We start from the raw sequence: 21,987 nt of genomic DNA on the forward strand, positions 1-21,987 counted from the left end.
TTACTTCTCCATAAGTCAAACATTCTGCAAATTTAAATATTTGGCTCAAAAGCTGTGTGACTTTGGCCAAGTCACTCAACCTCTCTGAGCTTCAGTCTCTACTTTCTTGTGTTCTTTGAAGATTAAATGAGATAATTCATGTGAAACACAGTGTCTGGCTCAATGTATGGCTATTCATATTTTTATTTTGCGCCGCAGACGCTGCACTCTAGTTTGATAGATCTCGGCCGCTTCCCCTCACCCCTTGCACCAATTCAATCATCTCTTCACCCAGAGTGTACGGAGTGCCTTGTGCTGGACGCTGACTACTTAAGCAGGAAGCAAGCCAGGTGCCTGCCATTGCCAAGCCGATAGCCAAGTGGGAAAAAGAAAAACTCCTAAACCGAGCAAAGGGGCTGTAATCCAGGTATGTATCTGGTGTCGTAAAGGCGAAAGGGAGGAAACGTCGAATCGTCTGAGCCTCGGGGGTGTGAGGGGCGGGTAGGCGGAGTCCCTCACACAGCGGGCAGCAAAGCTCGGGCACAGGAGGGGCAGACTGTCGGTGCACCCCTGAAGGCTGGGCGGGCGGGAGAAGCGGGCAGCGGGGCCCGGGGCTGGAGGGCCTAGAATGCTCGCCCGCGAGATCGGGGTTCCTCCAGTTGGCGAAAGAAGCCCCGCGGAGCTTGTGCCTGGGAGGGAGGCCTCGGCCCGGCCCCATGACCTCGCAGCAGGGGTCCTGCCGCCAACCCCGCAGGAGCAGCTAGGGGCCCGCCCCGGCTGACAGGAAAGCCCCGGCGATTGAAGGCGGAAGTGACGGCTAGCGGCGGCCGACCGCGGAAGGACTCGCGGCGTTCGCAGCCGCGGGAGGACCCGGAACTCGGCGGCCCAGGGGGCGGGCCCAGCTCTTCCAGGCAGCTGATTGGTCAGTCCCCGGCGGCGGTGGCGGCGGCGGCGGCGCGCGCGGAAGTGTCACCTCCGCCCGGTGAGTCCTGGGTTCGAGCCTGAGCCCCCTGGCTCAGGGCTGTGACTCCTTCTTCCCGGCTTCGCGTTCCCAGCCTCCGGAGGTGTCACCTGGACGGGCAGAGCCAGGCTGGGGTCTCCGCTTGGGGCGCGCTTCGGCTCTTCTGTTCCGGGCGGTCTGGCCACGACCCCTGGGGGACTTTCTGTGGGGGAGGGGCGAATCCTGCAAAGTCTAGATGACCTCATCCCTAGAGAAAGGCAGGGCGGGACTGTGGTGGGGAGGACGGCCGAGTGGACCAGGTAGAGTCCCCGGGGCTGAAGCCCGTGGGAGACGCCGAGGAGCCGCTGGGGGACGCGAGGCAGGGACTCCAGGGGAGGAGGCAAGGGACACCCATCGACCTGGAGCGCGGGGGAGGGACCAGGGAGGATCGGAAATTTGGGAGTTAGTAGGGTGGTGGATACAGGTGGAGGATAAAACGACCCAAGATGAGGTCAGAACCCTTGGAGACAGCACCATACAAGGAATGGGTTGAAAGAGCAGGAGCCAGCCCTAAAGGAACGTACAGGGAGCGCCCCTGTATCCACGGCGTCAGTTGTAAGAATGTTGTGATTCTTGGCAGAGCGGGAACCCACACCGAGATAAAGCATGATAAGGCCTAATAAATGTGTTTTAGATTTGGTGGTTACTTAGGTAAGCCGAAGACATAAGGAATCTTTTTAAAATTTTGATTATAGAAGTGTTCAAACTTACACAAAAGTACAGAAAAATACAGAAAATATCATACCATTATGGATTCTAAGTACCCATCACCCAGCCGCAACCAGGAATGGCCACCCTGCTTGCTTTACAAATATGTTAAGACACGCCTCAAATCCACACTGATAATATGTTAATCTTAAGTAAGAAAAAAGTTACTTTCATGTTTAATGGGTATAGAGGTTCAGTTTTGCAAGATGAAAAGAGTTCAATGGAGCTTGCTTGCACAACAATGTGAAGTACTTAACGCTACTGAACTGTACACTTAAAAATGGTTGAGGTGGTAAATTTATGTCATGAGTTTTTTGTTTGTTTTTTTAAAGATTGGCACCTGAGCTAACAACTGTTGCCAGTCTTCTTCATTTTTTTCTTCTTCTTTTTCTCCCCAAAGCCCCCCAGTACATAGTTGTGTATTCTAGCTGTGAGTGCCTCTGGTTGTGCTATGTGTCATGAGTTGTTTTTTTTGGGTTTTTTTTGAGGAAGACTGGCCCTGAGCTAACATCCTTGACCATCCTCCTCTATTATATATATGGGATGCCTGCTGCAGCATGGCTTGATAAGGAGTGCATAGGTTCGCACCCGGCATCCGAACTGGTGAACCCTGGGCCACTGAAGCAGAGTGCACAAACCAAACCGCCATGCCACTGGCTGGCCCCCGCAGAGTTGTATTTTTAACTGGAGGCTCTGAAATGAACCTGTTGGGTGTGGTGCTCAGAGCACTGGGACCTGGCCTAGGGTGGAGTTTAAGCACTGGTGGCGAACCTCTGGTTTGCACTAGAACCGAAGGGTTGAGCCAGCCCAGCTGTGTGAGTCAGATTTCTCCAAATGTTCCTGTTTTCTTACAGTCTGAGACATACCTTTAACCCTTGGGTAAGCTCCTGTGCCACCTTATACCTTCATTCACAGGAGAGTGAGTGAAGTGTGAGTTCACCTCTTTCTCTCCACTCCTATTCTTTTTTTTTTTTTCTTTTTTGAGAAAGATTAGCCCTGAGCTAACTTCTGCTGCCAATCCTCCTCTTTTTGCTGAGGAAAACTGGCCCTGAGCTCACATCCATGCCCATCTTCCTCTACTTTATATGTGGTACCACAGCATGGCTTTTGCCAAGCAGTGCCATGTCCGCACCTGGGATCTGAACCAGCGAACCTCAGGCCCCCGAAGTGGAATGTGAGCACTTAATCACTGCGCCACCGGGCCAGCCCCATCTCCACTCCTGTTCTTTAGGGTCCACCTGGGTAGTCCGTCTCTAACATGATGTCTACTCCCTGTCTCCCAAATGTACCACATGTCAGTCCACACTCCTGGAGCAGCTGGTGTTAACTGGGAGGCAGCCTTCGACATTCTAGCTCTTTTCCAAGTGAGCCTGACATAGATAGCCCTGAAGCCTTCCTTCTGCCCATCCAAAACAAACAAACAAAGAAACAAAACAAAGTATAAAATGAGAAGGTAACTGCCAGATTTGGTTTTTGGCTCCTCTTGTTTTCCACCAGGGGCCCCAGAACCAGTATTTCTCCTGAAGCTAAATTTTCTTAATGTGAGTTGGTGTTTATTAGAAAATTAAACAACCAACTGGATAAAACTTGCATCAGAAAGTTATATTAATTATTGAGTAATGGCTATTTAGAACTATTCAGGGAAAAGTTAGATAGTTGATCACATCACTGGATGTCAATAGTGGTAAGAAGGAATTAATGACATGGCCCTGGTGATGGATGACAAAGAGTAAAAGTTAGATTCAATCATGAGATGAGTTTACTTAGTGGTTAATGTTTAAGTTTATACACTCAGAGCTATCAGAATGATCATTAAATATCTGTAGCAAATAACTTCATTACTCATATGTAACTCATTTACCCTTTAACTTCTTTTTTTCCCATGGAAACAGTTGTGATTTTGGATTAAGTGAGGTTTTTTAGGACTGTAGCCATCACGTTACATCATAAACTGCCTGTACACAGGAGGTGATATGAAGTGAACAAACCATTTTCTGATGTTTTCGTTTGTAGGGAAGATGGAAGAGCTGAGTCAAGCCCTGGCTAGTAGCTTTTCTGTGTCTCAAGATCTGAACAGCACAGCTGCCCCACACCCCCGTCTGTCCCAGTACAAGTCCAAGTACAGTTCCTTGGAGCAGAGCGAGCGCCGCCGCCGATTGCTGGAACTGCAGAAATCGTAAGGGATATTTTAATGCCTTGGCCTCTTTCTCTAGGCGAGAGCTGTGAACCATTCAGGAGGCTCTGGGCTTGTGTCTACAGAACCCTCTTCAAAGTAGACCCTTTGTAGGTTGATCATCTTGCCCTCGAGGTTGGGAGGGGTAAATCCTAGCAGAGGTAGACATCCTTTACACCCAGAGTTTAGGAAAAGATGAGGAAGTAGGGAGAGACTGAAGTTGGAAAGCAAAAGCTCAATTATTTGGTTAATTTTTTCTTTTTTTCCTGGCAGCAGTACTGAGCTTTGGCAGTTTAGGGACTTGTGAAAGCCACGCCCAGACTTCCACTCCCCACATTCCCTGTGTGGCTTCTCCTGCACTCTGAATCGTTGCAGTGATGTGGTCTTCCTGTCTGCCTTCAACCCAAATGTTCCTGTGGAGCCATTGGGAGTTCAAGACAAATAATTCCACAGGGAATCTGAGGAAATGTCTTCCATACACTTCATTCTCTATGCCAAGATGAGCAAGCAGGATAGGAGTGTTTGAGGTGGGGCTGTTCTGAAGGCAGGGCCTCTCCTTTTATTCTCAGTGCTACTCAGGCCTCTTCTGGGTAATAAATTATGGAATTCAGGATTAGGAGGAACTGTTAACAGCTGCAGTCTCCATCCCGTCTGCATTCTTCCCAGTGCTGCATCACTGGATGTGTTTAGCAGAGATGGCTCCCTGTGGCCTCTGGGTTGCTCAGATCACTCCCCCCACCCACCCACTGGTTTTTAAAAATTGTAATTAATTAATTTGGAATAGGTAATACATTCATATGGTTCAAAATTCAAAATATATAAAGGTGCATGGTGAAAAGTCTCCCTCCCAGTTTTGTCCCCTAATCATCTAGTTTCTCTCCCGTATTATTAGTTTCTTGTGTATCCTTCCAAAGATAGTCTACACAGATATGAGCAACCACATATGAGATATGTCGTTGTATATGTACATAACCTTTTTTTCTTTAACAGAAGTAGCAGCGTACAAAACACTATTCTGTACATTTATTTAATAGTGTTTTTTGAAGAGATGCTGTATCAGTTCATTAAGTGCCTCCTCATTCCTTTTTTATGGTGCCAGATATTCCATTAACTGAATAGTTCATAATGTAATCTAACCAATCCTCTACTGATGAGCATCTGGATAGTTTCCTTGTCTTGTGATTAGATAGTGCCTGGGAAGTAACCACAGACACACATCCTTTCCCACATGTACAAGTACACCAGCTCTCCTTTATTCTTGAAATAAAAGAACACTGTGCTTCGTATGCTCTCTCTGGTGTGTACCTTTGTGTGAATGTACATGAACATGTGTGTGTGTGAGAAGAAACCAGCTGAGTTGGTCTCATTGCCTCAGTGGTTGATCTCTCGCCTTAGTGTTGAGGAAACCAAGTGTAGGAGGTTACGTGATATCTACAAAGCACTTTGGAACAATCAGGTTTCAAAAGATTCTTTTTCTTCTCAATTTCACAAACTTTCTAGAATATGCAGTTTTTTAAAAAGAGCAAGATAACAATAAAGAGAAACAAGTAAAAGGTATTAAATCATAAACTAAGTGGCATTTTTTTCCTTCAGTAAACATTCTATTTTTGAAAAATTTTAGTTTACAGAAAAGTTGTGTAGTACAAAGAGTTCCCACATACTCTGCACCCTGTTTCCTATATTGCTAACATCTTACATTATGCTACACTTGTCACAACTAATGAACCAATATTGATACCTTATTAGTAACTAAAGTCTACTCTTTTCCTTAGTTTTTTCTTTTATTTTTTTTGCTGAGGAAGATTAGCCCTGAGCTAACATCTGTGCCAATCTTCCTCCACTTTTTTTATATGTAGGTTGCTGCCACATTATGGCTGAGGAGTGGTGCAGGTCTGTGCCTGGGATCCAAACCCGTGAACCCAGGCTGCCAAAGTGGAGCACACTGAACTTAACGACTATGCCACGGGGCCGGCCCCCTTAGTTTTTTCTAAGTGACCTTTTTTGAAAGTTGGATAAGAACTGGAGAAAGGCCTGGCTGCTCCTCAGAAAGCTGTATAAAGTGGAAAGCCTAGAAGCTGTCCTTGTTTTAAACTTCTCACTGCATTTCAGTGTTTGCTCTCTTCAGTCCCAGGGGGCCTTTGGACTAGCTATCTGCCTTGCAGGGAAGTGTCAGCTTTCACCTGGGGTGAAGGTGGGAGACTTGGTGGGGAGGGGGCAGGTGGGAGTGTGGTCAGCCACTACTGAACCTTGAAAATTCTTTGAATATTTTACTTTGCCCATTCTTAGGAAACTCTGAGGAAGGCTGAGTGTGTTCAGAGGGGGTTTCCTATTTAGGTTCTGTGATCAGGTGGTCAACTAGTTGAGCCTTACAAAGGAAATTCTATTGTCTTTTACTCCTTGGGGATTGGAGAATTCCCAAGTTGCTCCAGAATTTGGAGCCTTTGAATTAAATCTGTCACATTGTAGGGCATCTTCCTATAAGACATAAAGATCTGTCCTTATGCCATTTTTTTCTCCAGCAAGCGGCTGGATTATGTGAATCATGCCAGAAGACTGGCTGAAGATGACTGGACAGGGGTGGAGAGTGAGGAAGAAGATAAGAAAGATGACGAAGAAATGGACATTGACACTGGCAAGAAGTTACCAAAACGCTATGCTAATCAAGTGAGTAGTCCAGAGATGATTAGGCCTGGCTAGTCCCACTCTCTTTGCTGTGTAGTGAGAGTCCACTGAAATAAATGTTGCCATACAGAGAGGAGGATGAGGGAGGAAAAGGAATGGGAACTGCAAAAAAAATGCTGATGTGCATAAAGTTTATGAGGTGAAAAGAAGAGATGGCTTACAGTGTCGTGTGCTGACTGGAGATCACTGATGGAGTCTGTGGGTAGTGGATTTGGGAACCAGAGGCTGCCAGCCTGCTGCAGAAGGCCCCTGAGCTATCGATATACTAACAGATTCCATGTGCTTATCATTTCTTAGTCATTGCACAGCTGTTCTGGATTGGGCCTTCCCAGCCCAGCACTGCCCCCACCCCACATTCTAGGTTGGTGGTCTTCCCTAAGTGGTGGACTAAGATGTCAGTCTTGGATCTTCACATTCGAATGGTAGAAGGTGGGAAGTACAGCTGCCCTTGAATACGAGGAGCCTGCCCAGCCACCCCAGGCCAGCAAGTTGGCCTGTATAAGGGTGAGGCCATGAAACAAAAGATCACTATAACAAACTTGACTAAATTCCCTGTTCTTCCAGAGAGGAAACCCCTGTGGCCTATGGTGTCATAAGGGAAGCAGGCCTGGAGACTGTCCAGTGCTCTAGGCAGTCCAGGTATTCCAGAAGACAGGGTATGGGTCCAAATGGGGGCAGGGGTCTACCCTCCTAATGTATAGCTCTCTGTATAACCCAAGTTTTTGTCACCTCAGAATCCTCTCCCACCTTTAGAATATGGTTCCTGGGTGCACACACTCCCATCCTCTTTCTCTGCCCCAAATACAGCACAGATAACATCCTCTATGACAAAGTTCAGTTCAGTTCTGTTCAGCAAGTATTACTGAAGGCTCTGCTCTGTGTTAAGCTAGGCTGTGCTGTGGGGAAGATAGTCATAGGCCATAAATAGCCCCTGCACTCCTGGAATAAGTGTAGATTATTGCTTTTGCTATAAGAAAGTGAGATTAACTTCAAACAGGGAAGGAAGCAGGGTTTGAAATCAGGAAAAAGTTAATGAAAGAGGAGGCAGCTTTAAAGCATGGGTAGGACATTGACTTGCAGAGGTGCAGAGCATTCCAGGGCATTCCAGGCAGCAGGAACAGGCTAAGCAAGAGTGCAGAGGTGGGAGAGGAGTATATGATGTGTTCAGGAGCAGTGTGCAGGCCATGAGGATGGAGCAGCATAAGGTTGGGGGATGGAGTACAGCAGAAATATGTGTAGAAGTTTAGATTGAGATTTAGATTCTGGGGAACCCCTGAGAATTTTTGAGCCAGGGCCAGAGTTGGGACTTCATATGATGACACCCACATCAGTGTGTAGAAGGGCCTGGAAGGGAGAGACTGTAGTAAGCTCTTTAGTTTGCTAAAATCATCTAGTGATGGGAGCCAAGGACAGTGAATGTGGGAGGAAAAAGAGGTCATGAGTGTGAGAAATGTTGCCAGGTAGATTGGACAGAATTTAGCAGTGGATTGGATAGGAGAGGCAGTATGAGAAGTGGTTAAGGGTTTAAGCTCTGAGGTCACATAGACCTGACCTCAAAGCCAGGCTCTGTTGACATCGAGCAAGTTACTTAACTACTCTAAGTCTCTGGTTTCATATCTGTAAAATGGGAGATAGTAATAGTACCTATCTCATAGGATTGTTAGAAGGATTAAATTAGATAATGTACCTTAAATACCTAGCTCAGAGCCCATTATAAATGCCTCACAAATATTAGCTGCTTTTTTTTTTTGGAGGAAGATTAGCCCTGAACTAATAACTGCTGCCAATCCTCCTCTTTTTGCTGAGGAAGGCTGGCCCTGAGCTCACATCCGTGCCCATCTTCCTCTACTTTCTATGTGGGACGCCTACCACAGCATGGCTTTTGCCAAGTGGTGCCATGTCCGCACCCAGGATCCAAACTGGCAAACCCTGGACTGCTGAGAAGCGGAACATGCGCACTTAACCGCTGCACCACTGGGCTGGCCCCTCATTTACAAGTTTTTTTGTGGACATATGTTTCCATTTCTCTTGGGTATATACCTGGGAGTGGAATTATTGGGTCATATGGTAACTCTATGTTTAATCTTTTGAGGCCAGATGGATTTCCAAAGTGACTATGCCTTTTTATGTTCCCACCAGCAGTGTATGAGAGTTCCAGTTTTTCCACATATTTGCCAATACTTGTTATTGTCCGTACTTTTGGGTATAGCCATCCTGGTGGGTATGAAGCGGTGTCTCATGGTTTTGATTTGCATTTCCCTACTGATTAATGCTTTTGAGCATCTTTTCATGTACTTATTAGCTATTTGTATATCTTCTTTAGAGAAATGTCTATTCAAATCCTTTGCCTATTTTTTAATTGGGTTGTCTTTTATTTTTGAGTGGTAAGAGTTCTTTATATATATATATATATTCTAGATATAAGTCCCTTATCAGATACATGATTTGCAAATATTTTCTTCTATTCTGTGAGTTGTCTCTTCACTTTGCTTATGGTATCATTGGCAGCACAAAAGTTTTAAATTTTGATGTAGTCTAATTTGTTTTTTTTGTTTTGTCACTTGTGCTTTTGGTGTTGTATTACTATTATTCTTTAAGGGAGGGTTGATTATGCCTTGGGATTAAGATTCAGTAAGAGAGAATGGTGGTGCCATTAACAGAGCTGCAGAATGCAGAAGGGAAGGGTGGGTGTTGCAGAGATGAGAAGTGCTTGAGCAACAGAAGGCAATGAATTCCCTTTTGGAGATGCTGAGTTTAAAGTAAAGAGGGAACAAACAGAAAGAGACACTGAGTGGACAGCCAGAAATATAGGCCTGGAGGAAAGGAAAGAGCTCTGGAGATGTAAAAGTAGAATTGGGAGACATCGTCTTAGGAGCAATGAGTGAAGGTACAGAAGTAGATGAAATCCACCCCCAAGGGGACAGCATCTAAGGGAACAGAAAAGGCGAACCTAAAATAGCCCCCTGAATATTATTGACATGATTTGGGGGAGTGTGGGGAGGAAGGTTTGGAGGAAAAAACGGAATAGCACTGTGTCTTGGGTCCAGGGGAACATATGTCAAGGAGGAGGCGGATGTGACTGGCAGCATGATACAAGGAGTGGAGCGGGGAGAACAAGGGGGAGGTGAGGGAAGAGAGAGACTTGGCAGCGAGGAGGTCACTGATTTTGCAGGGCTATGGGGTAGCAAATCTGGACTGAGGGTGTCAGAGTGGGCGGGAAGGCAGCATCAGGAAATATGAAGTAGTTTTAAAAAAAGAGGAAAATGGAATATCTTAAGAGAAGCGCAGAGTGATGAAAAGGTTTTATTTTTGTTTTGTTTTTGAAGATTAGGGGTTGAGTGTTTTGTGGACTAAGAGGAAGGAATGATGAAAGATTCAGTGGGAGGAATTAATTGATGGGCCAAAGTGTTACTTTAGATGGGAGGGACTATGAGTGATGAGTGGAAGAGTTAATCTTTTCTAATTCTTTTCACCTCAGCTTTTTTTTTTTTTTTGAGGCAGATTTCCTAACATCCTTTAGTACAATACAGGTCACCAGTTTGGGAAATGATGATCTAGTCTCAGAGCATCTCAAGGTCAGGGACCTTATTCATCTCTGAGGTATAACCCTGGAACATAATCGTTATGATCATGGTAGGTGGGTGGACAAAGTAACAAAAGGAAAGGGGTCCTATCACCCACATACAGGAGGTGAAGTAGTGAGAATGGATGCAGGTAGTGAAAGTGAAGAGAGAAGCTGAAGTTCACAGTAAGTGGCCTCCATCCCATCAGTTGAGCGGGAGATGAGTTGACTGCTAAGAGCAAGTGGGGTGGAGGTCCCACTGTCAGCCTTTTCTACCCTCAATCGTTTAGATGTATTTTCATGATATACATAGGACATGAATTCTTCGTCACTGTAAACACTGGAGCAGCACATTGCTGTTGATTTTTAACACCATGTTTTGTGTTCCCAGTTAATGCTCTCTGAGTGGTTAATTGATGTCCCTTCAGATTTGGGGCAGGAATGGATTGTGGTCGTGTGCCCCGTTGGAAAAAGAGCCCTTATCGTGGCCTCCAGGGTGAGTAGCTCCCTCCTGCTGCCTGGTCTGTAGCAGGAGGAATTCTTTGCGTTCTCTATTCCTTATCTGCCACAGCTGCTGTGCCTGGCATGGGGATTGAAACACTTTCCTGCAGGAGGGATTTGTTGAGAGCCATCTTTGGGCTGATGACACCTCTGCAGAATGTAGAAGCAGAAGTTGAGGAGACTTTGATGCCTATGAAAATGGTAATTTTCTTTCCACACAGGGTTCTACCAGCGCCTACACCAAGAGTGGTTACTGTGTCAACAGGTTTTCTTCCCTTCTGCCAGGAGGCAACAGGCGAAACTCAACAACAGCAAAAGGTATCTACAAACATTGTCCATTTGTTAAGTTTATAATCAGTCAAAGACAATGTAAGTTGCTTGGTTAGTTCTTTTAAAAACCCATTTTGAAAGCATACCTTTGAAACTGCACGTAGACATTGTCCTGCCCACAGGACTCAGGCCCTCTCCTTCAATGTCAGGCCTCCTCAATTGCAGAATAGATGCAGCCCTGTGAGGCCTGCTGGGCAGTAAATCCCTGAATTAAGGTCAGTACACCTTTCCCATGGACTTCCATTACAAAGTGACAGGTGCAGTTTTTTGAGGAAAGTTCCCTAAGAATACCAAGTGTAACATACAGTAAGCTGTTGCAGGGGCTCCCCTTCTAAATTCCCTTTTCTGCTTTATCATTGTCCTAACCTTAGCTTCTCCCTCCTACCTGGACCCAGCTGAGGAGACTAAGATTATGCAGGTTAAATGCCTTGCCCATGGTCAGTCAGTGAGGAAGTGGCAGAGCTAGGCCTGAACCCTGCTGTCTTCCCTGCCTGTTCATGCTCCCTTGGTGGTTCCTTATGTCCTCGGTACTGAGCCGAGACTCCTCTTTGGCTTTTAGAGGCCTTCACATGCGGGCTCTGGCCCATCCATCCTCATTCTTTCCCCTACTCTCCATACACACCCTATCTCTGTCCAGCTGGCTTGCCTCCTTGCTCCCCACAGGTGCCCAGTTCATTCTACCTCTGGGCGTTTGCTCATGCCACTTCAGTACTCCAGCCCAAAATGCCCTCCCACCTCCCCTCTGCCCTGTTATTTTAGTCCTCTGATCCCAGAAGACTCTGTTTATATCCCATTTCTTCCATGAAGCATTACCTGCTGCTCCAGTCTCCTTTTTCTGGAACTCCTGTTTCTCTTAGTTTGTGCTGTACAATTCAGCTCTTGGTTCTTTCCTCGGTATCATCTTATCTCCTTAACTGGATTGTAACATCCTTAAAGGCAGAGACTACTTAATAGTCAGTATTCCCCACAGAACATAGTACCTATGATAGGAACTCAAAAAGTAGTTGTAAACTAAAATGGAAGATTACTTGTTTTCACAGTTGAGCTTCTCTAAGGTGAGTAAATGTCCCAATTTATCTGAAAGTTCAGAATTTCCACTTAGCCAAGGGTGTCTTGATCCCTCTTGTGCTGTCCTATCTCAGGTCAGCATTAAGCTGCACCAGGTAGCCAGAAAGGGCCGTGAAGAACTTTCTTCCTGATGAATCCTTAGTCCTTAGTTCTGGTGCTCACTGCAAACACTGAGGATTATTGGACTCGGTTTCCAAGCCCCCAAGATGGGGCTCAGGAGATTGTGGTGGAGGGAGCCCTGATTGGAGGGGGAACCTTCTACTGACTTTCTGCTTTTGTCCCAGACTACACCATTCTGGATTGCATTTACAGTGAGGTGAATCAGACATACTATGTTCTAGATGTGATGTGCTGGCGGGGACACCCTTTTTATGACTGCCAGGTAAGGACTGATACTTCCCTCATGTCTTCTCCTGTTTTCTCCTCTCCTCCCGGGAAAGTGGCTCAGCATGTGGGTTTGGTACGTGACCAGCTTCTTGATGTGTACAGGATGTGGTGTATCAAGAACATTATCTAATGTTCCTTGCATCTTTGAGTGTTTAGATTAGCTTTGTTTTAAAAAAGGAGGAACTACGGGAAGTATAGCAGTTCTTGTGGGGAGGAAAGAGAAACAGAGCAGAGGGGTAGGCTGAGACTCTGTAGGAGCTGTAACTGTCTCCTCCCCTCTCCAGAGTGTGCGAGGGTTGCTGGCAGGGAAGATTGTGGGTGAAGGGAGGCCACCTTGTGCAGGCAGCACAAGGGAGAGAAGGTGGATGTAAGGCACTATCAAATAGACTCCTGCCACCTTCACTTCTTCACCAGCCACATCCTGACCCTGAAAATGGCAGGGCCTCCTTCGTGTAACACTAAAGCCTCAAATCTCTGAGAGGCTAGCTCTGGAAGGAGATTTTTCCAAGTGAGGGGAGGCCCAAATATTCTCTGCTCAATTTTCCCCTTCCCTCAACATTTTTCTCGGATTGGCAGTTCTTACAAGAATGACAGTAGCAGTCATCAGAGAGAGGCTAGGTCAGCCCCACAGGTTCCTTCTCTGTTCCCAATTGTCCCAGTTTTATAGTGGTAGTTTTTTTATGTTTCCTTTCCATTATTTTATCATAATGGTTCTCTATGTGTGGCCTCAGAAAGTTGTTAGAAGTGCAAATTCTCAGATCTGCTAAATTAGAAACTATGGAGGTGAGGCTTATGTTTTACAAGCCTCCAGGAGCTCCTCATGCTGGCCCAAGTGTGAGAATCATAGGTTATCACCACAGGCTGCTGCTTTCCAAAGCCATTTCCCCAAGCTAGGTTTCCAAATCATGCGGGACTTCAGAATTCTCACGTGCACCTCATTCAAACAATAACAGCCAAGATTTGCATTGCTAAACACTTTATGAGCATTACCTCATTGATTCCCTTATAACAACTCTATAATGTAAGTACTATTATTATTCCTCATCATATAGATGTGGAAACCGAGAGCCACGGATGTTCACTACCTTGCTCAAGTGCAGAGTCGAGCCGAAAACTCAGAACTTGTAAATTCAATTCAGAACATATTTTCCTTTAATTCTGTTCAAGGGTGTTTTATAAAATGGATTCACAAACCTATAAATTTGGTAACTAAAACAACCTATATTTTTATAGTATAAATAAAAACTGTTTTTTTAAATTTCTGAAGGTAAAATAATTTAAAACAAAGAAAAGGCCCTAAATAACTATAGAAGGGTACATATCAGTAATTCAGAGAATAAAGTAGTTTATGAGAAGTCACAATTGTATAGTAGTTTCTAATCCTTGGGATTAAAGTAAAACAAAGGTTAACATAACATGCTTTGGAGTTGGAGATTCCTGGGTCCCACAGCATCTTCCTTGTGCACCTGAGCAAATGACATAATTTCTCTGAGGCTCAGAGTCTTCACCTGTAAAATGGAGACAACCATAACTTTCAGAGGGTGGTTGAGGATTAATAAGATTATGTGTGTAAAGTCCTTAGCATGGAGCCTGACACATAGTAGGCCTTCAGTGATAAATATTGGCTCTACTGCTATTAATAATCCTATTGGATTTTATGAAAAAATCTTCAAAGATTTTATAAACACTTTCTTGACCTTATGGTAGTGTTTTAAGGGAAAAGAGGGTAATGATAGGAGGGCTTATGTCTTCATAAATCAGGTGGCTACTTAGAATGGGGTGTTTTTGTTCATATTGTAGTTTGAGATGAGCAATATTTCATCTTTTTTTTTCCTTCTCTGTGGCAGACTGATTTCCGATTCTACTGGATGCATTCAAAGTTACCAGAAGAAGAAGGACTGGGAGAGAAGACCAAGCTCAACCCTGTAAGATCTGGTATTAGGATTAGAGAGTTCTTTGTGGGGATTGGTTTGGATTGATCTGTTATCTAAATATAATCATTATGAATGAAATTCTCTTTTTTTGAGGCAGCATGGCATAATGGGAAGAGTATGGGCTTAACAGTCATCCAGATCTGAATTCCAGTTTTGGCTTTAACAATTACTAAGTTAATAACTTCACTTGGCTTTAGTTTCTTCATCTGTATAGTAGGGTTAATAACAGCTACTTTACAGGATTGTTCTAAGAACCAAATTATATAAATATGCAAGTCCTCCTAGCATAATACTTATGGTAGGTGCTCAGTAAATAGTGTTAGATATAAGACGCTAATAACTGCATTTATTAATAATGTTATTTAGAATTCTAATACAGTGGTTCTCAAACTGTAGCATGCATCAGCAGCACCTAGAAGCTTGGTAAAACAGACTCCTGGGTCTCATCCCTAGAGTTTCTGATTCAGTAGGTCTAGGGTGAGGCCTGAGAGTTTGCATTTCTAACAAGTTCCCAAGTAATGCTGATACTGCTTGTCTGTGGACCACACTTTGAGAACCTCTGCTCTTGTATCTGAACTAAGTGTGTCCTCATCTATTCAGTCCTCTCTTTTATAGATGAGAATATAGGCTGAGAGATGGGAAGGCCTTCCCCAGCTCTCACAGTCCAGGATGATAGCCCAAGTGTTTTGGCTATCCCCTCAATGATTTAAATATGTGACAGCTATTTTCTGGGCATTTTATTAGTTAAACTCTGCAGATTGGCACTTACGTGGATTGCTTACAAATTTTTTAAAGGCAATTGGATAACCAGTTACAGGACAGTAATTGGGGTCAGTACTTCCCGTGATGATAGAGTCCTGGAAGAACATCACTGAAGAAGGGGAGCATGGGGCTGCTCTCTGAGATGCTATTGTAGGTACTCTACGTGTATTATCTTATTGAATCTGCACAACAAGCCTATGAAGTCGATACTTTTATTATCCCATTTTACAGATGGGAAAACAGGCATATGGAGATTAAATGATTGGCAAAGCTGAGATTCAAACCCAGGCAATCTCACTTCAGAGTTTGTAGTCCTAATCACTTTGTTATACTACTTCAGACTAAAAATCCTTGCTGGTATGAAAGGGGCTTCCCTAACCCTTCATTAAGGGGCAACTGTCACAGGGCTGGGAGAATCACATATAGTCCTTAAACCTAGCACAGGACAGTGGTTCTCAGTCCTGACTGCATGTTAAAATCAACTGGAGAGCTTAAAAAAATGCCTGGGCCCCACCTCAGACCAGTTCAGTCAGAATCTCAGGGTGTGGCCTGGACATCAGTAATTTTTAAGAGTCCCCCAGATGATTCTTTTGTATAAAGCAAGGCTGAGAACCACTGACCTGTAATTCAGAGGGTAGGTGGAGGGGAGAAGGTACGGAAGAATGAAACTGAAAACTTTTCTTCTTTGATATAGCTTTTTAATTGCTGGAACCAATATTATTTGAAACATACTAATTCTTTGTTCTAATTTATATTTTAGTTTAAATTTGTGGGGCTAAAGAATTTCCCTTGTACCCCTGAGAGCCTGTGTAAGGTGCTGTCTATGGATTTCCCTTTTGAGGTAACAAAATCATTGTCTTTATTGCTGTGATGTGATTGTAGGACACAGGGAAACTTGGCCACATGGAGTCCTAAGAGATCCTCTGTCTTTGCCACATCAAAGCATCAGAAAAGGGCTGAAAGCTGATTCCTGGGAAAGGACATGCTTGCTGCCTTTCAGAGCCTCAGCTCCACCCTGATGGATAAGTCAGAATGCCAGAGCTGGAAGGGCCTTGAAAGGACAGCTCATCTAACTCTCATTTTACAGATGGAGAAACTGAGGCCTGTGGGGCAGGGCGAGGTTCCATTCCTAGCTCCTTCTTGTGTGCTTCTTTTTGCTACAAACCAGAGAACCAGGCCCCTTGTTTGACTGCCATGGCTGGTTGTAAAGTAAAGGGGCTTCTATGACTGACAGATCGCAGTGGTGTGAACTCCTAATACTTGCTCCAAAGAGGAAATAGTCCCTGGGGATGGCAGTGCTTGTTAAGCAGTGGCATGGGAATAGGGTGACCAACTCGTCCTGGTTTGTCCTGGACTTTTCCAGTCTTAACGCTGAAAGTTTCATGTTCCCAGAAGCTCCTCAGTCCTGGGCAGTCTTTTGTGATCCTCAAACCTGCAGTTACCCTCTCTAGGCTCAACAAGCAAACTTTCCCTTGCCCATCATACCCTTTAAAATTCTGCCTAGTCACCTGCAAGTATTTGCTTGAACTGAATATAATTTTGCTAAAAGGATCACAGCTTCCCAAATGAGAAAATAGCAAAGGCTGAGTTGCCTTCATTTCTGGGAGTCAATTAAGAAAGTGGTAAGAACACCATCTTTATTTATAACCCTTAGGCCCAGTGACAATAAATGCTTTTTAGAGGTGAGTCACTGAATCACGGAAAAGAAAATATGGGACTTGTAGGAGATCTTCCTGTTGAGAAAAACTGAGCTTCCCAGAATATAGCTCACAAACAATTTGGGGGAAGATTTAGGCAGCCAACAGTGGCATGGGGAGCAGAGCTTCTTGACAGCCTGTTTCTCCTGTGCTCAGCAGTCGAGCATCTCAAAGGAGCCCATCCAGTTCCCCTGCTTTGTTCCCTGTGTGGAGCATGTGCCCCACTACAGAGACCTCTGGGTGGTGGAAAATGCATGGGATTTGGGGACAGAAGATCTGGGTTCAAGTTGAATTTCTGCTTTATGCTCACTGTATGTTTTTAGGGAGGATCCCAGAACTCCATGAGCCTGAGCAGCCCCATCTCTCAAACATCCTTATGGTGGGTAAGAGGGTGAAATAGTAGGTAGGAAAGCACCCTATAAACAGGAAAAGCACTATTTATGTTTTTATTTTCTAAAATTTAGTTTTTCTAGGCCATTTCTTCATTTAGAGATATTGCATGCATGAGAAATGAGGACTCTTTTTCCTCTGGCAGTGACCCAGAAAAAAGGAGTTGGACCACAAGAAAGAGTGCCCCTGTGTGTATAGGGTCTCCTGGTAACATGTAGCCCCAGAAGTCATTTTGATCCCTCGTTTCCCCTCTTGTAGGTAGATGGACTTCTGTTCTACCACAAGCAGACCCACTATAGCCCTGGAAGCACTCCTCTGGTGGGCTGGCTGCGCCCCTACATGGTGTCAGATGTTCTTGGAGTAGCTGTGCCATCTGGCCCACTGACCACCAAGCCAGAATATGCTGGACACCAGCTCCAGCAGATTATTGAGCACAAGAGGAGCCAGAAGGAGGGCGTGAAGGAGAAACTCACACACAAGGTCTCTCAGAATGGACACTATGAATTGGAGCACCTGTCTACCCCCAAGCTGAAGAGCCCTCACCATACCCCAGACCACCCTAGTAGCCTCATGGAGAACTAAAGAAGGCAGCCTCCTTTGGGAGTCACGGGATGGTGCTTGGTCCCAGAAGGAAGGTTGGGGAGGAGGACAGTGACAAGAGGGGACTTCATTTTAGAGTGGACTTTCCAGAGCCACTCCAGCTGGAAACAACTTGTCTCCTACCTGAAATGCTGGCTCAAACAGTTGGGGGAGATTCCCAGGTTGGGTGGTCTTTGGATTTGAGCAGCAGCTTCTATGAAAAGTGTATCCCAGATCCACAATGTAAATATATGTAATTCTTAAGATAGAAAGTTGTTTGTGGTCCTTAAACTTTAGGCAGTCATGAATCTCCCCCGCCTTCCCCCCAGACTACCTAACCATGACTGTTCAAGTCTTGGCTCATTTCACTCTGTTTTTAGCACTTAAGCATTCTGCTGAGTTTCCAGTTGCTGCTGTTGGTAACGTCATTTTCTAAAAGGTCTTACCAGGAACTGCAGTTCTTGGTATTTAAATATATTCCCTCCTCTGAAAGACAAGTGTGATTTTCTTTGGTTTAGACACTGCCAGAGATAAAATACAAATGGAGTTCATTCACTGCTTCAACAAATTTTTGAGCACCTTCCAGAAGATAAGCCTTGTCCTAGGCCCCTGTCATGTAGATTGGTTTATGGAGATGGACAGGACTTGGTCCTTGCCCTTCAGGAGCTCACGATCCAGTCAGAAAATAAACCCACCAGCCTATAGAGTGTGTCAAGACGGTGAGATGATTGCTTTAGTGCAGAAAGATGCCTAGAGCACTGGGGCCGGAGAAGAGCAGAGGAAGGTTTCACAGAGGAGGGACAGAAAGGTGCTCTGCAGATGAGGAGTGGAGGAGTTTCTCATAGAGGCAGGAGGGTATGTAGTTGCACCCCTCCAGAGCAGGGCAGAACTTGCTTTGGGACCTGAGGTAGCTTCAGCATGGCTCAAGTATAAAGTAGGATTAGAGAGCAATGGGAGAGGTGGCTGGAGAGAGAGATGGGCCTGATCATGAAGGGCCTGTGTGTTATGCAGAGGTTTTAGATTTTATGTCATGGGTGAAAGGGAGCCAATGAAGAGCTTTGAGCAGGCAAGATCCATTCAGATTTGTGAACAGAGCTCTTTGGCAGGAGTGGAACATGGTGTCTAAAACTAACCAATTAGTTTCTGTTCTGTGTTCAGGAAATGTACCCCATTTCCTGTGGCCTCAGTGTGCTGCCTACACTGCTTCCCACCTTTCTATGACTTCTCTTATTGGACAAAAGGACTTCACTATTCCACTCCAGTGGTACTAGTGTCCTGAGGACAAAATTTCAGAGGGATCCAGGTCAGATCTTGTCTGACATGTGGTTCTTCCTTTATGTTGATTAATTCTGGGAACAAATCTGGGCAGAAGTTGTGGTTAAGCAGTGCTTAATTACACAAATTCAGCCTACGGATGGAACTAGCCTTAGGGCTGGGCTCTTAGAGAGCTGCTCAAGCTGACTCTGTAAAATGGAAGAAGGAAGAAACTCCCATTGCCCCCACCCAATTACGATCCTGCTGGCTGCAGATTTAAGCATGCCTACATCTATAAGCTCTTTCCTGAATTTAGGTCAATTCTGTAATAGGAACATGATGTTCCTCTTGCCAAGAAGCATGTTGTAGGCTGCCTAGACATTTAGTCTCTGTTTGATGATCTTCTGAATGCTCTAGTCTGTGCTCTCAGCAGCCAAGTGTGTCATTTCAGGAGCTGTGCATACTTATCAGTAGAGACTCAGCTTGTTTCTGCCCAGAAATAATCAGTCTGAAAGGACTACTTCCCCAACGACACTCTCTGGGGACAGATGCATGAGTCAAAGAACATAGCCAAATTTATCACCATGCACAACTTGATATTGTTAAATGGTAGCTTGAAGGATGTATCTCAGAGGAGTGCCCCTTATATTTTGAACTCAGGAGCCAGTATTACAGACCACTGAAAATATCTGAATAAGCTCCTGGTCATATTTCTTTGTGAATTATAAAACCACCTCCTGCCACCTGTTTCAAAGATGGTTGTTTTAAAGTTGCTGTAATTGGATATTAGTTTTCTGGCCACCCTTTTGAACAGCTCCCAGTTTCTTTTTTGTGGAATTAACTCTTCCCCATGCAATATAGTCTGGTGGGACTGTAACCTGGGGGAACTGCCTCCTTTAGTCAAGTGTCAGGCTCATGACTCAAGATGGGCCAATCACATGCTCCTCACCAAGAATCTGTGTCTTGAGCAGAGGAACAAAGAGGTGAATCAGTTGGAATTCAATTATTTTGCCCATGGAAAGGCAGGAGGTGTTGTTCTTGCTATGAAACCTGTGAGCATCCAGTAAATTCTATGTTGCTTAAATTAGCCAGAGCTGATTTCTGGGCTGGCAACCAAAACATCCTAACCAATACTATTGCCCAGTGTATCTACACTCCTTGCCTTGGCTGGAGGGCCAGCTCGTCATGAGTTAGTAAGGGACTATTAGTTGAGATCACCTGTTTCATCTCAAGTGCCACTGGAATCCATGTACCTAGAGCAAACCAGGACTTTTCAACCAGTCAATGCAAAATAAGTAATCTTGGTTATTTCAATGCTAACTCCGAAAAGCCATGCTGGGTTCACCTGCATGGAAGAGTTGGGTGTCCACTTGATCCACTTGTGTTTGGCAGTGGTTTCTCTACATTCACTATTTGTCCACTAGCTCACTTTTCGCTCATGTCTCAACCCACTGAAATCTGACTTTTGTTCCTATCACTTCAAGTGCTCTCATCGAGGGACTGGTGGTCTCCTGTTTTCCAAATCTAAGGGACATTTCCCAGGCTTTCTATTACCTGACTTCAGCTGCCGTGTATGTGCAGACGCCTTCCCTGAGCTCCAGCCCTGTATATATATATAACTACATACCAGTCAAACTCCCAGTCACCTCAAACTCAGCATATCCCAAACTGAACTCATTATCTTTCCTCCTCAGTCCCCCTCAATCATGCTCTTCCTGAGATTCTTGTCCTTGTTAATTGCATATAGTCACCCAAGCTAGGAACCAAGGAGTCATTCTGATGATTCCTGTCCCATTTCTTAGCTTTCATGGCTAGTGAGTCACCATGTCCTTTAAATCCCACCTCTCTCTTCTCCATTTCCTCTATGACCTAAGGCCTTAATTCAGGCCTTCATCATTCCTCTCTGCAACAACAACTAGCAGAGTGATCCTTTCCATAAAGGCAAATCTGATCATGTTACTTCAGAGACTTCCCATTGCTTACAAGGTAATGTGAAGTTTCTCAGCTTGCCATGCAAGTTTCTTCATGACCTGGCCTTAGTGTATCTGTCCAGCCTCATAAATTACTTTGCTTCCTGTGCTGCCTCCTCTCCAGCCATGCTGGTTTACAGTTGTCTGTACAAACACCTGTGTTTCATACTCTTTTTTCCCCCCTACACCATCCTCCACACTCTGATTTCATTCACCTGCTGAATATATCTACTCATCTTTGGAAAACTTCATTCAACAGATACCTATTTGAACCTTGACCTCTCCATGTAGAGTTAGCCATTCTTGTCTTTGTGCCCTCCTCATCCCATTCATATCTATTTCCCAAAGTTATCAATAGTCCACAAAATCACCCTTTGGTTTGATAATTCACCAGAAGCACTCAACTCACTGAAGGCTGTTATACTCACGATTACAGTTTAACACAGTGAAAGGAAACAGATTAAAGCTGACCAAGGGAAGAAATGCATGGGCCAGAGTCCAGGAAATTTCCAAACATGGATCTTCCAGTTGTCCTCTCCCAGTTGTGGACAGCATTAACTTTCCTGGTAACTGTGTATGACAATACTCATGGTGTAGTGCCAACCAGAGACTCTCACCTGAGCCTTGGTGTCAAAGTTTTTATTGGGGCTTTGTCACCTAAACCTGGTTGGTTGACCTCAGTCTCCAGCCCCTCCAGAGTTCTAGCTGATAACACATGATCCTCTCCTTCTCCCCCAGTCACATTGCTGGACTATCTGGTGTGGCCAAAGACCCCCAAGTAACAAAGACATTTATTAGGCAGGACATTCCAAGGCCTTAGAGGTTACTTCCCAGGAGCCAGGGGCAAAAGGCCAACCTTTCTGTGCGCAAGGTTGAATTCTTTATACCACATACTCCCTCTATTAGATTGCAAACTCTTTGAGGTCAGGGACCTGGTCTTATTCAGCTTTGGATCCCTGGTGCCTAGCATTATGCCTGGCATTTGTTGTATCAATAAATGTTGGTTGAGTG

At 44.9% G+C, this 21,987-nt stretch overlaps 1 protein-coding gene across 8 annotated transcripts; it reads left to right on the plus strand.

Annotated features, from left to right (window-relative positions):
- Positions 1 to 501: 501 nt before the first annotated feature.
- On the plus strand, positions 502 to 18,024 carry SNUPN (snurportin 1). Of its 8 annotated transcripts, XM_070497602.1 has the most exons (11): positions 954 to 1,115; positions 1,560 to 1,630; positions 2,987 to 3,140; positions 3,701 to 3,863; positions 6,380 to 6,524; positions 10,496 to 10,600; positions 10,827 to 10,923; positions 12,288 to 12,385; positions 14,238 to 14,315; positions 15,847 to 15,927; positions 17,432 to 18,024. In XM_070497602.1, the coding sequence occupies exons 4-11, from the start codon at positions 3,706 to 3,708 to the stop codon at positions 17,753 to 17,755; spliced, it is 1,086 nt and encodes a 361-aa protein (XP_070353703.1). In that variant the 5' UTR covers positions 954 to 1,115; positions 1,560 to 1,630; positions 2,987 to 3,140; positions 3,701 to 3,705; the 3' UTR covers positions 17,756 to 18,024. The 8 variants fall into 8 exon arrangements, with proteins under 8 accessions (XP_014696899.2, XP_070353707.1, XP_070353703.1 ...); XM_044764448.2 differs by lacking the exon at positions 2,987 to 3,140 and having other exon boundaries at positions 956 to 1,115; XM_014841413.3 differs by lacking the exons at positions 1,560 to 1,630; positions 2,987 to 3,140 and having other exon boundaries at positions 502 to 961.
- Positions 18,025 to 21,987: the final 3,963 nt, after the last annotated feature.

The sequence above is a fragment of the Equus asinus genome, chromosome 2 (genome assembly GCF_041296235.1).
Source record: "Equus asinus isolate D_3611 breed Donkey chromosome 2, EquAss-T2T_v2, whole genome shotgun sequence".
Lineage (NCBI taxonomy): Eukaryota > Metazoa > Chordata > Mammalia > Perissodactyla > Equidae > Equus > Equus asinus.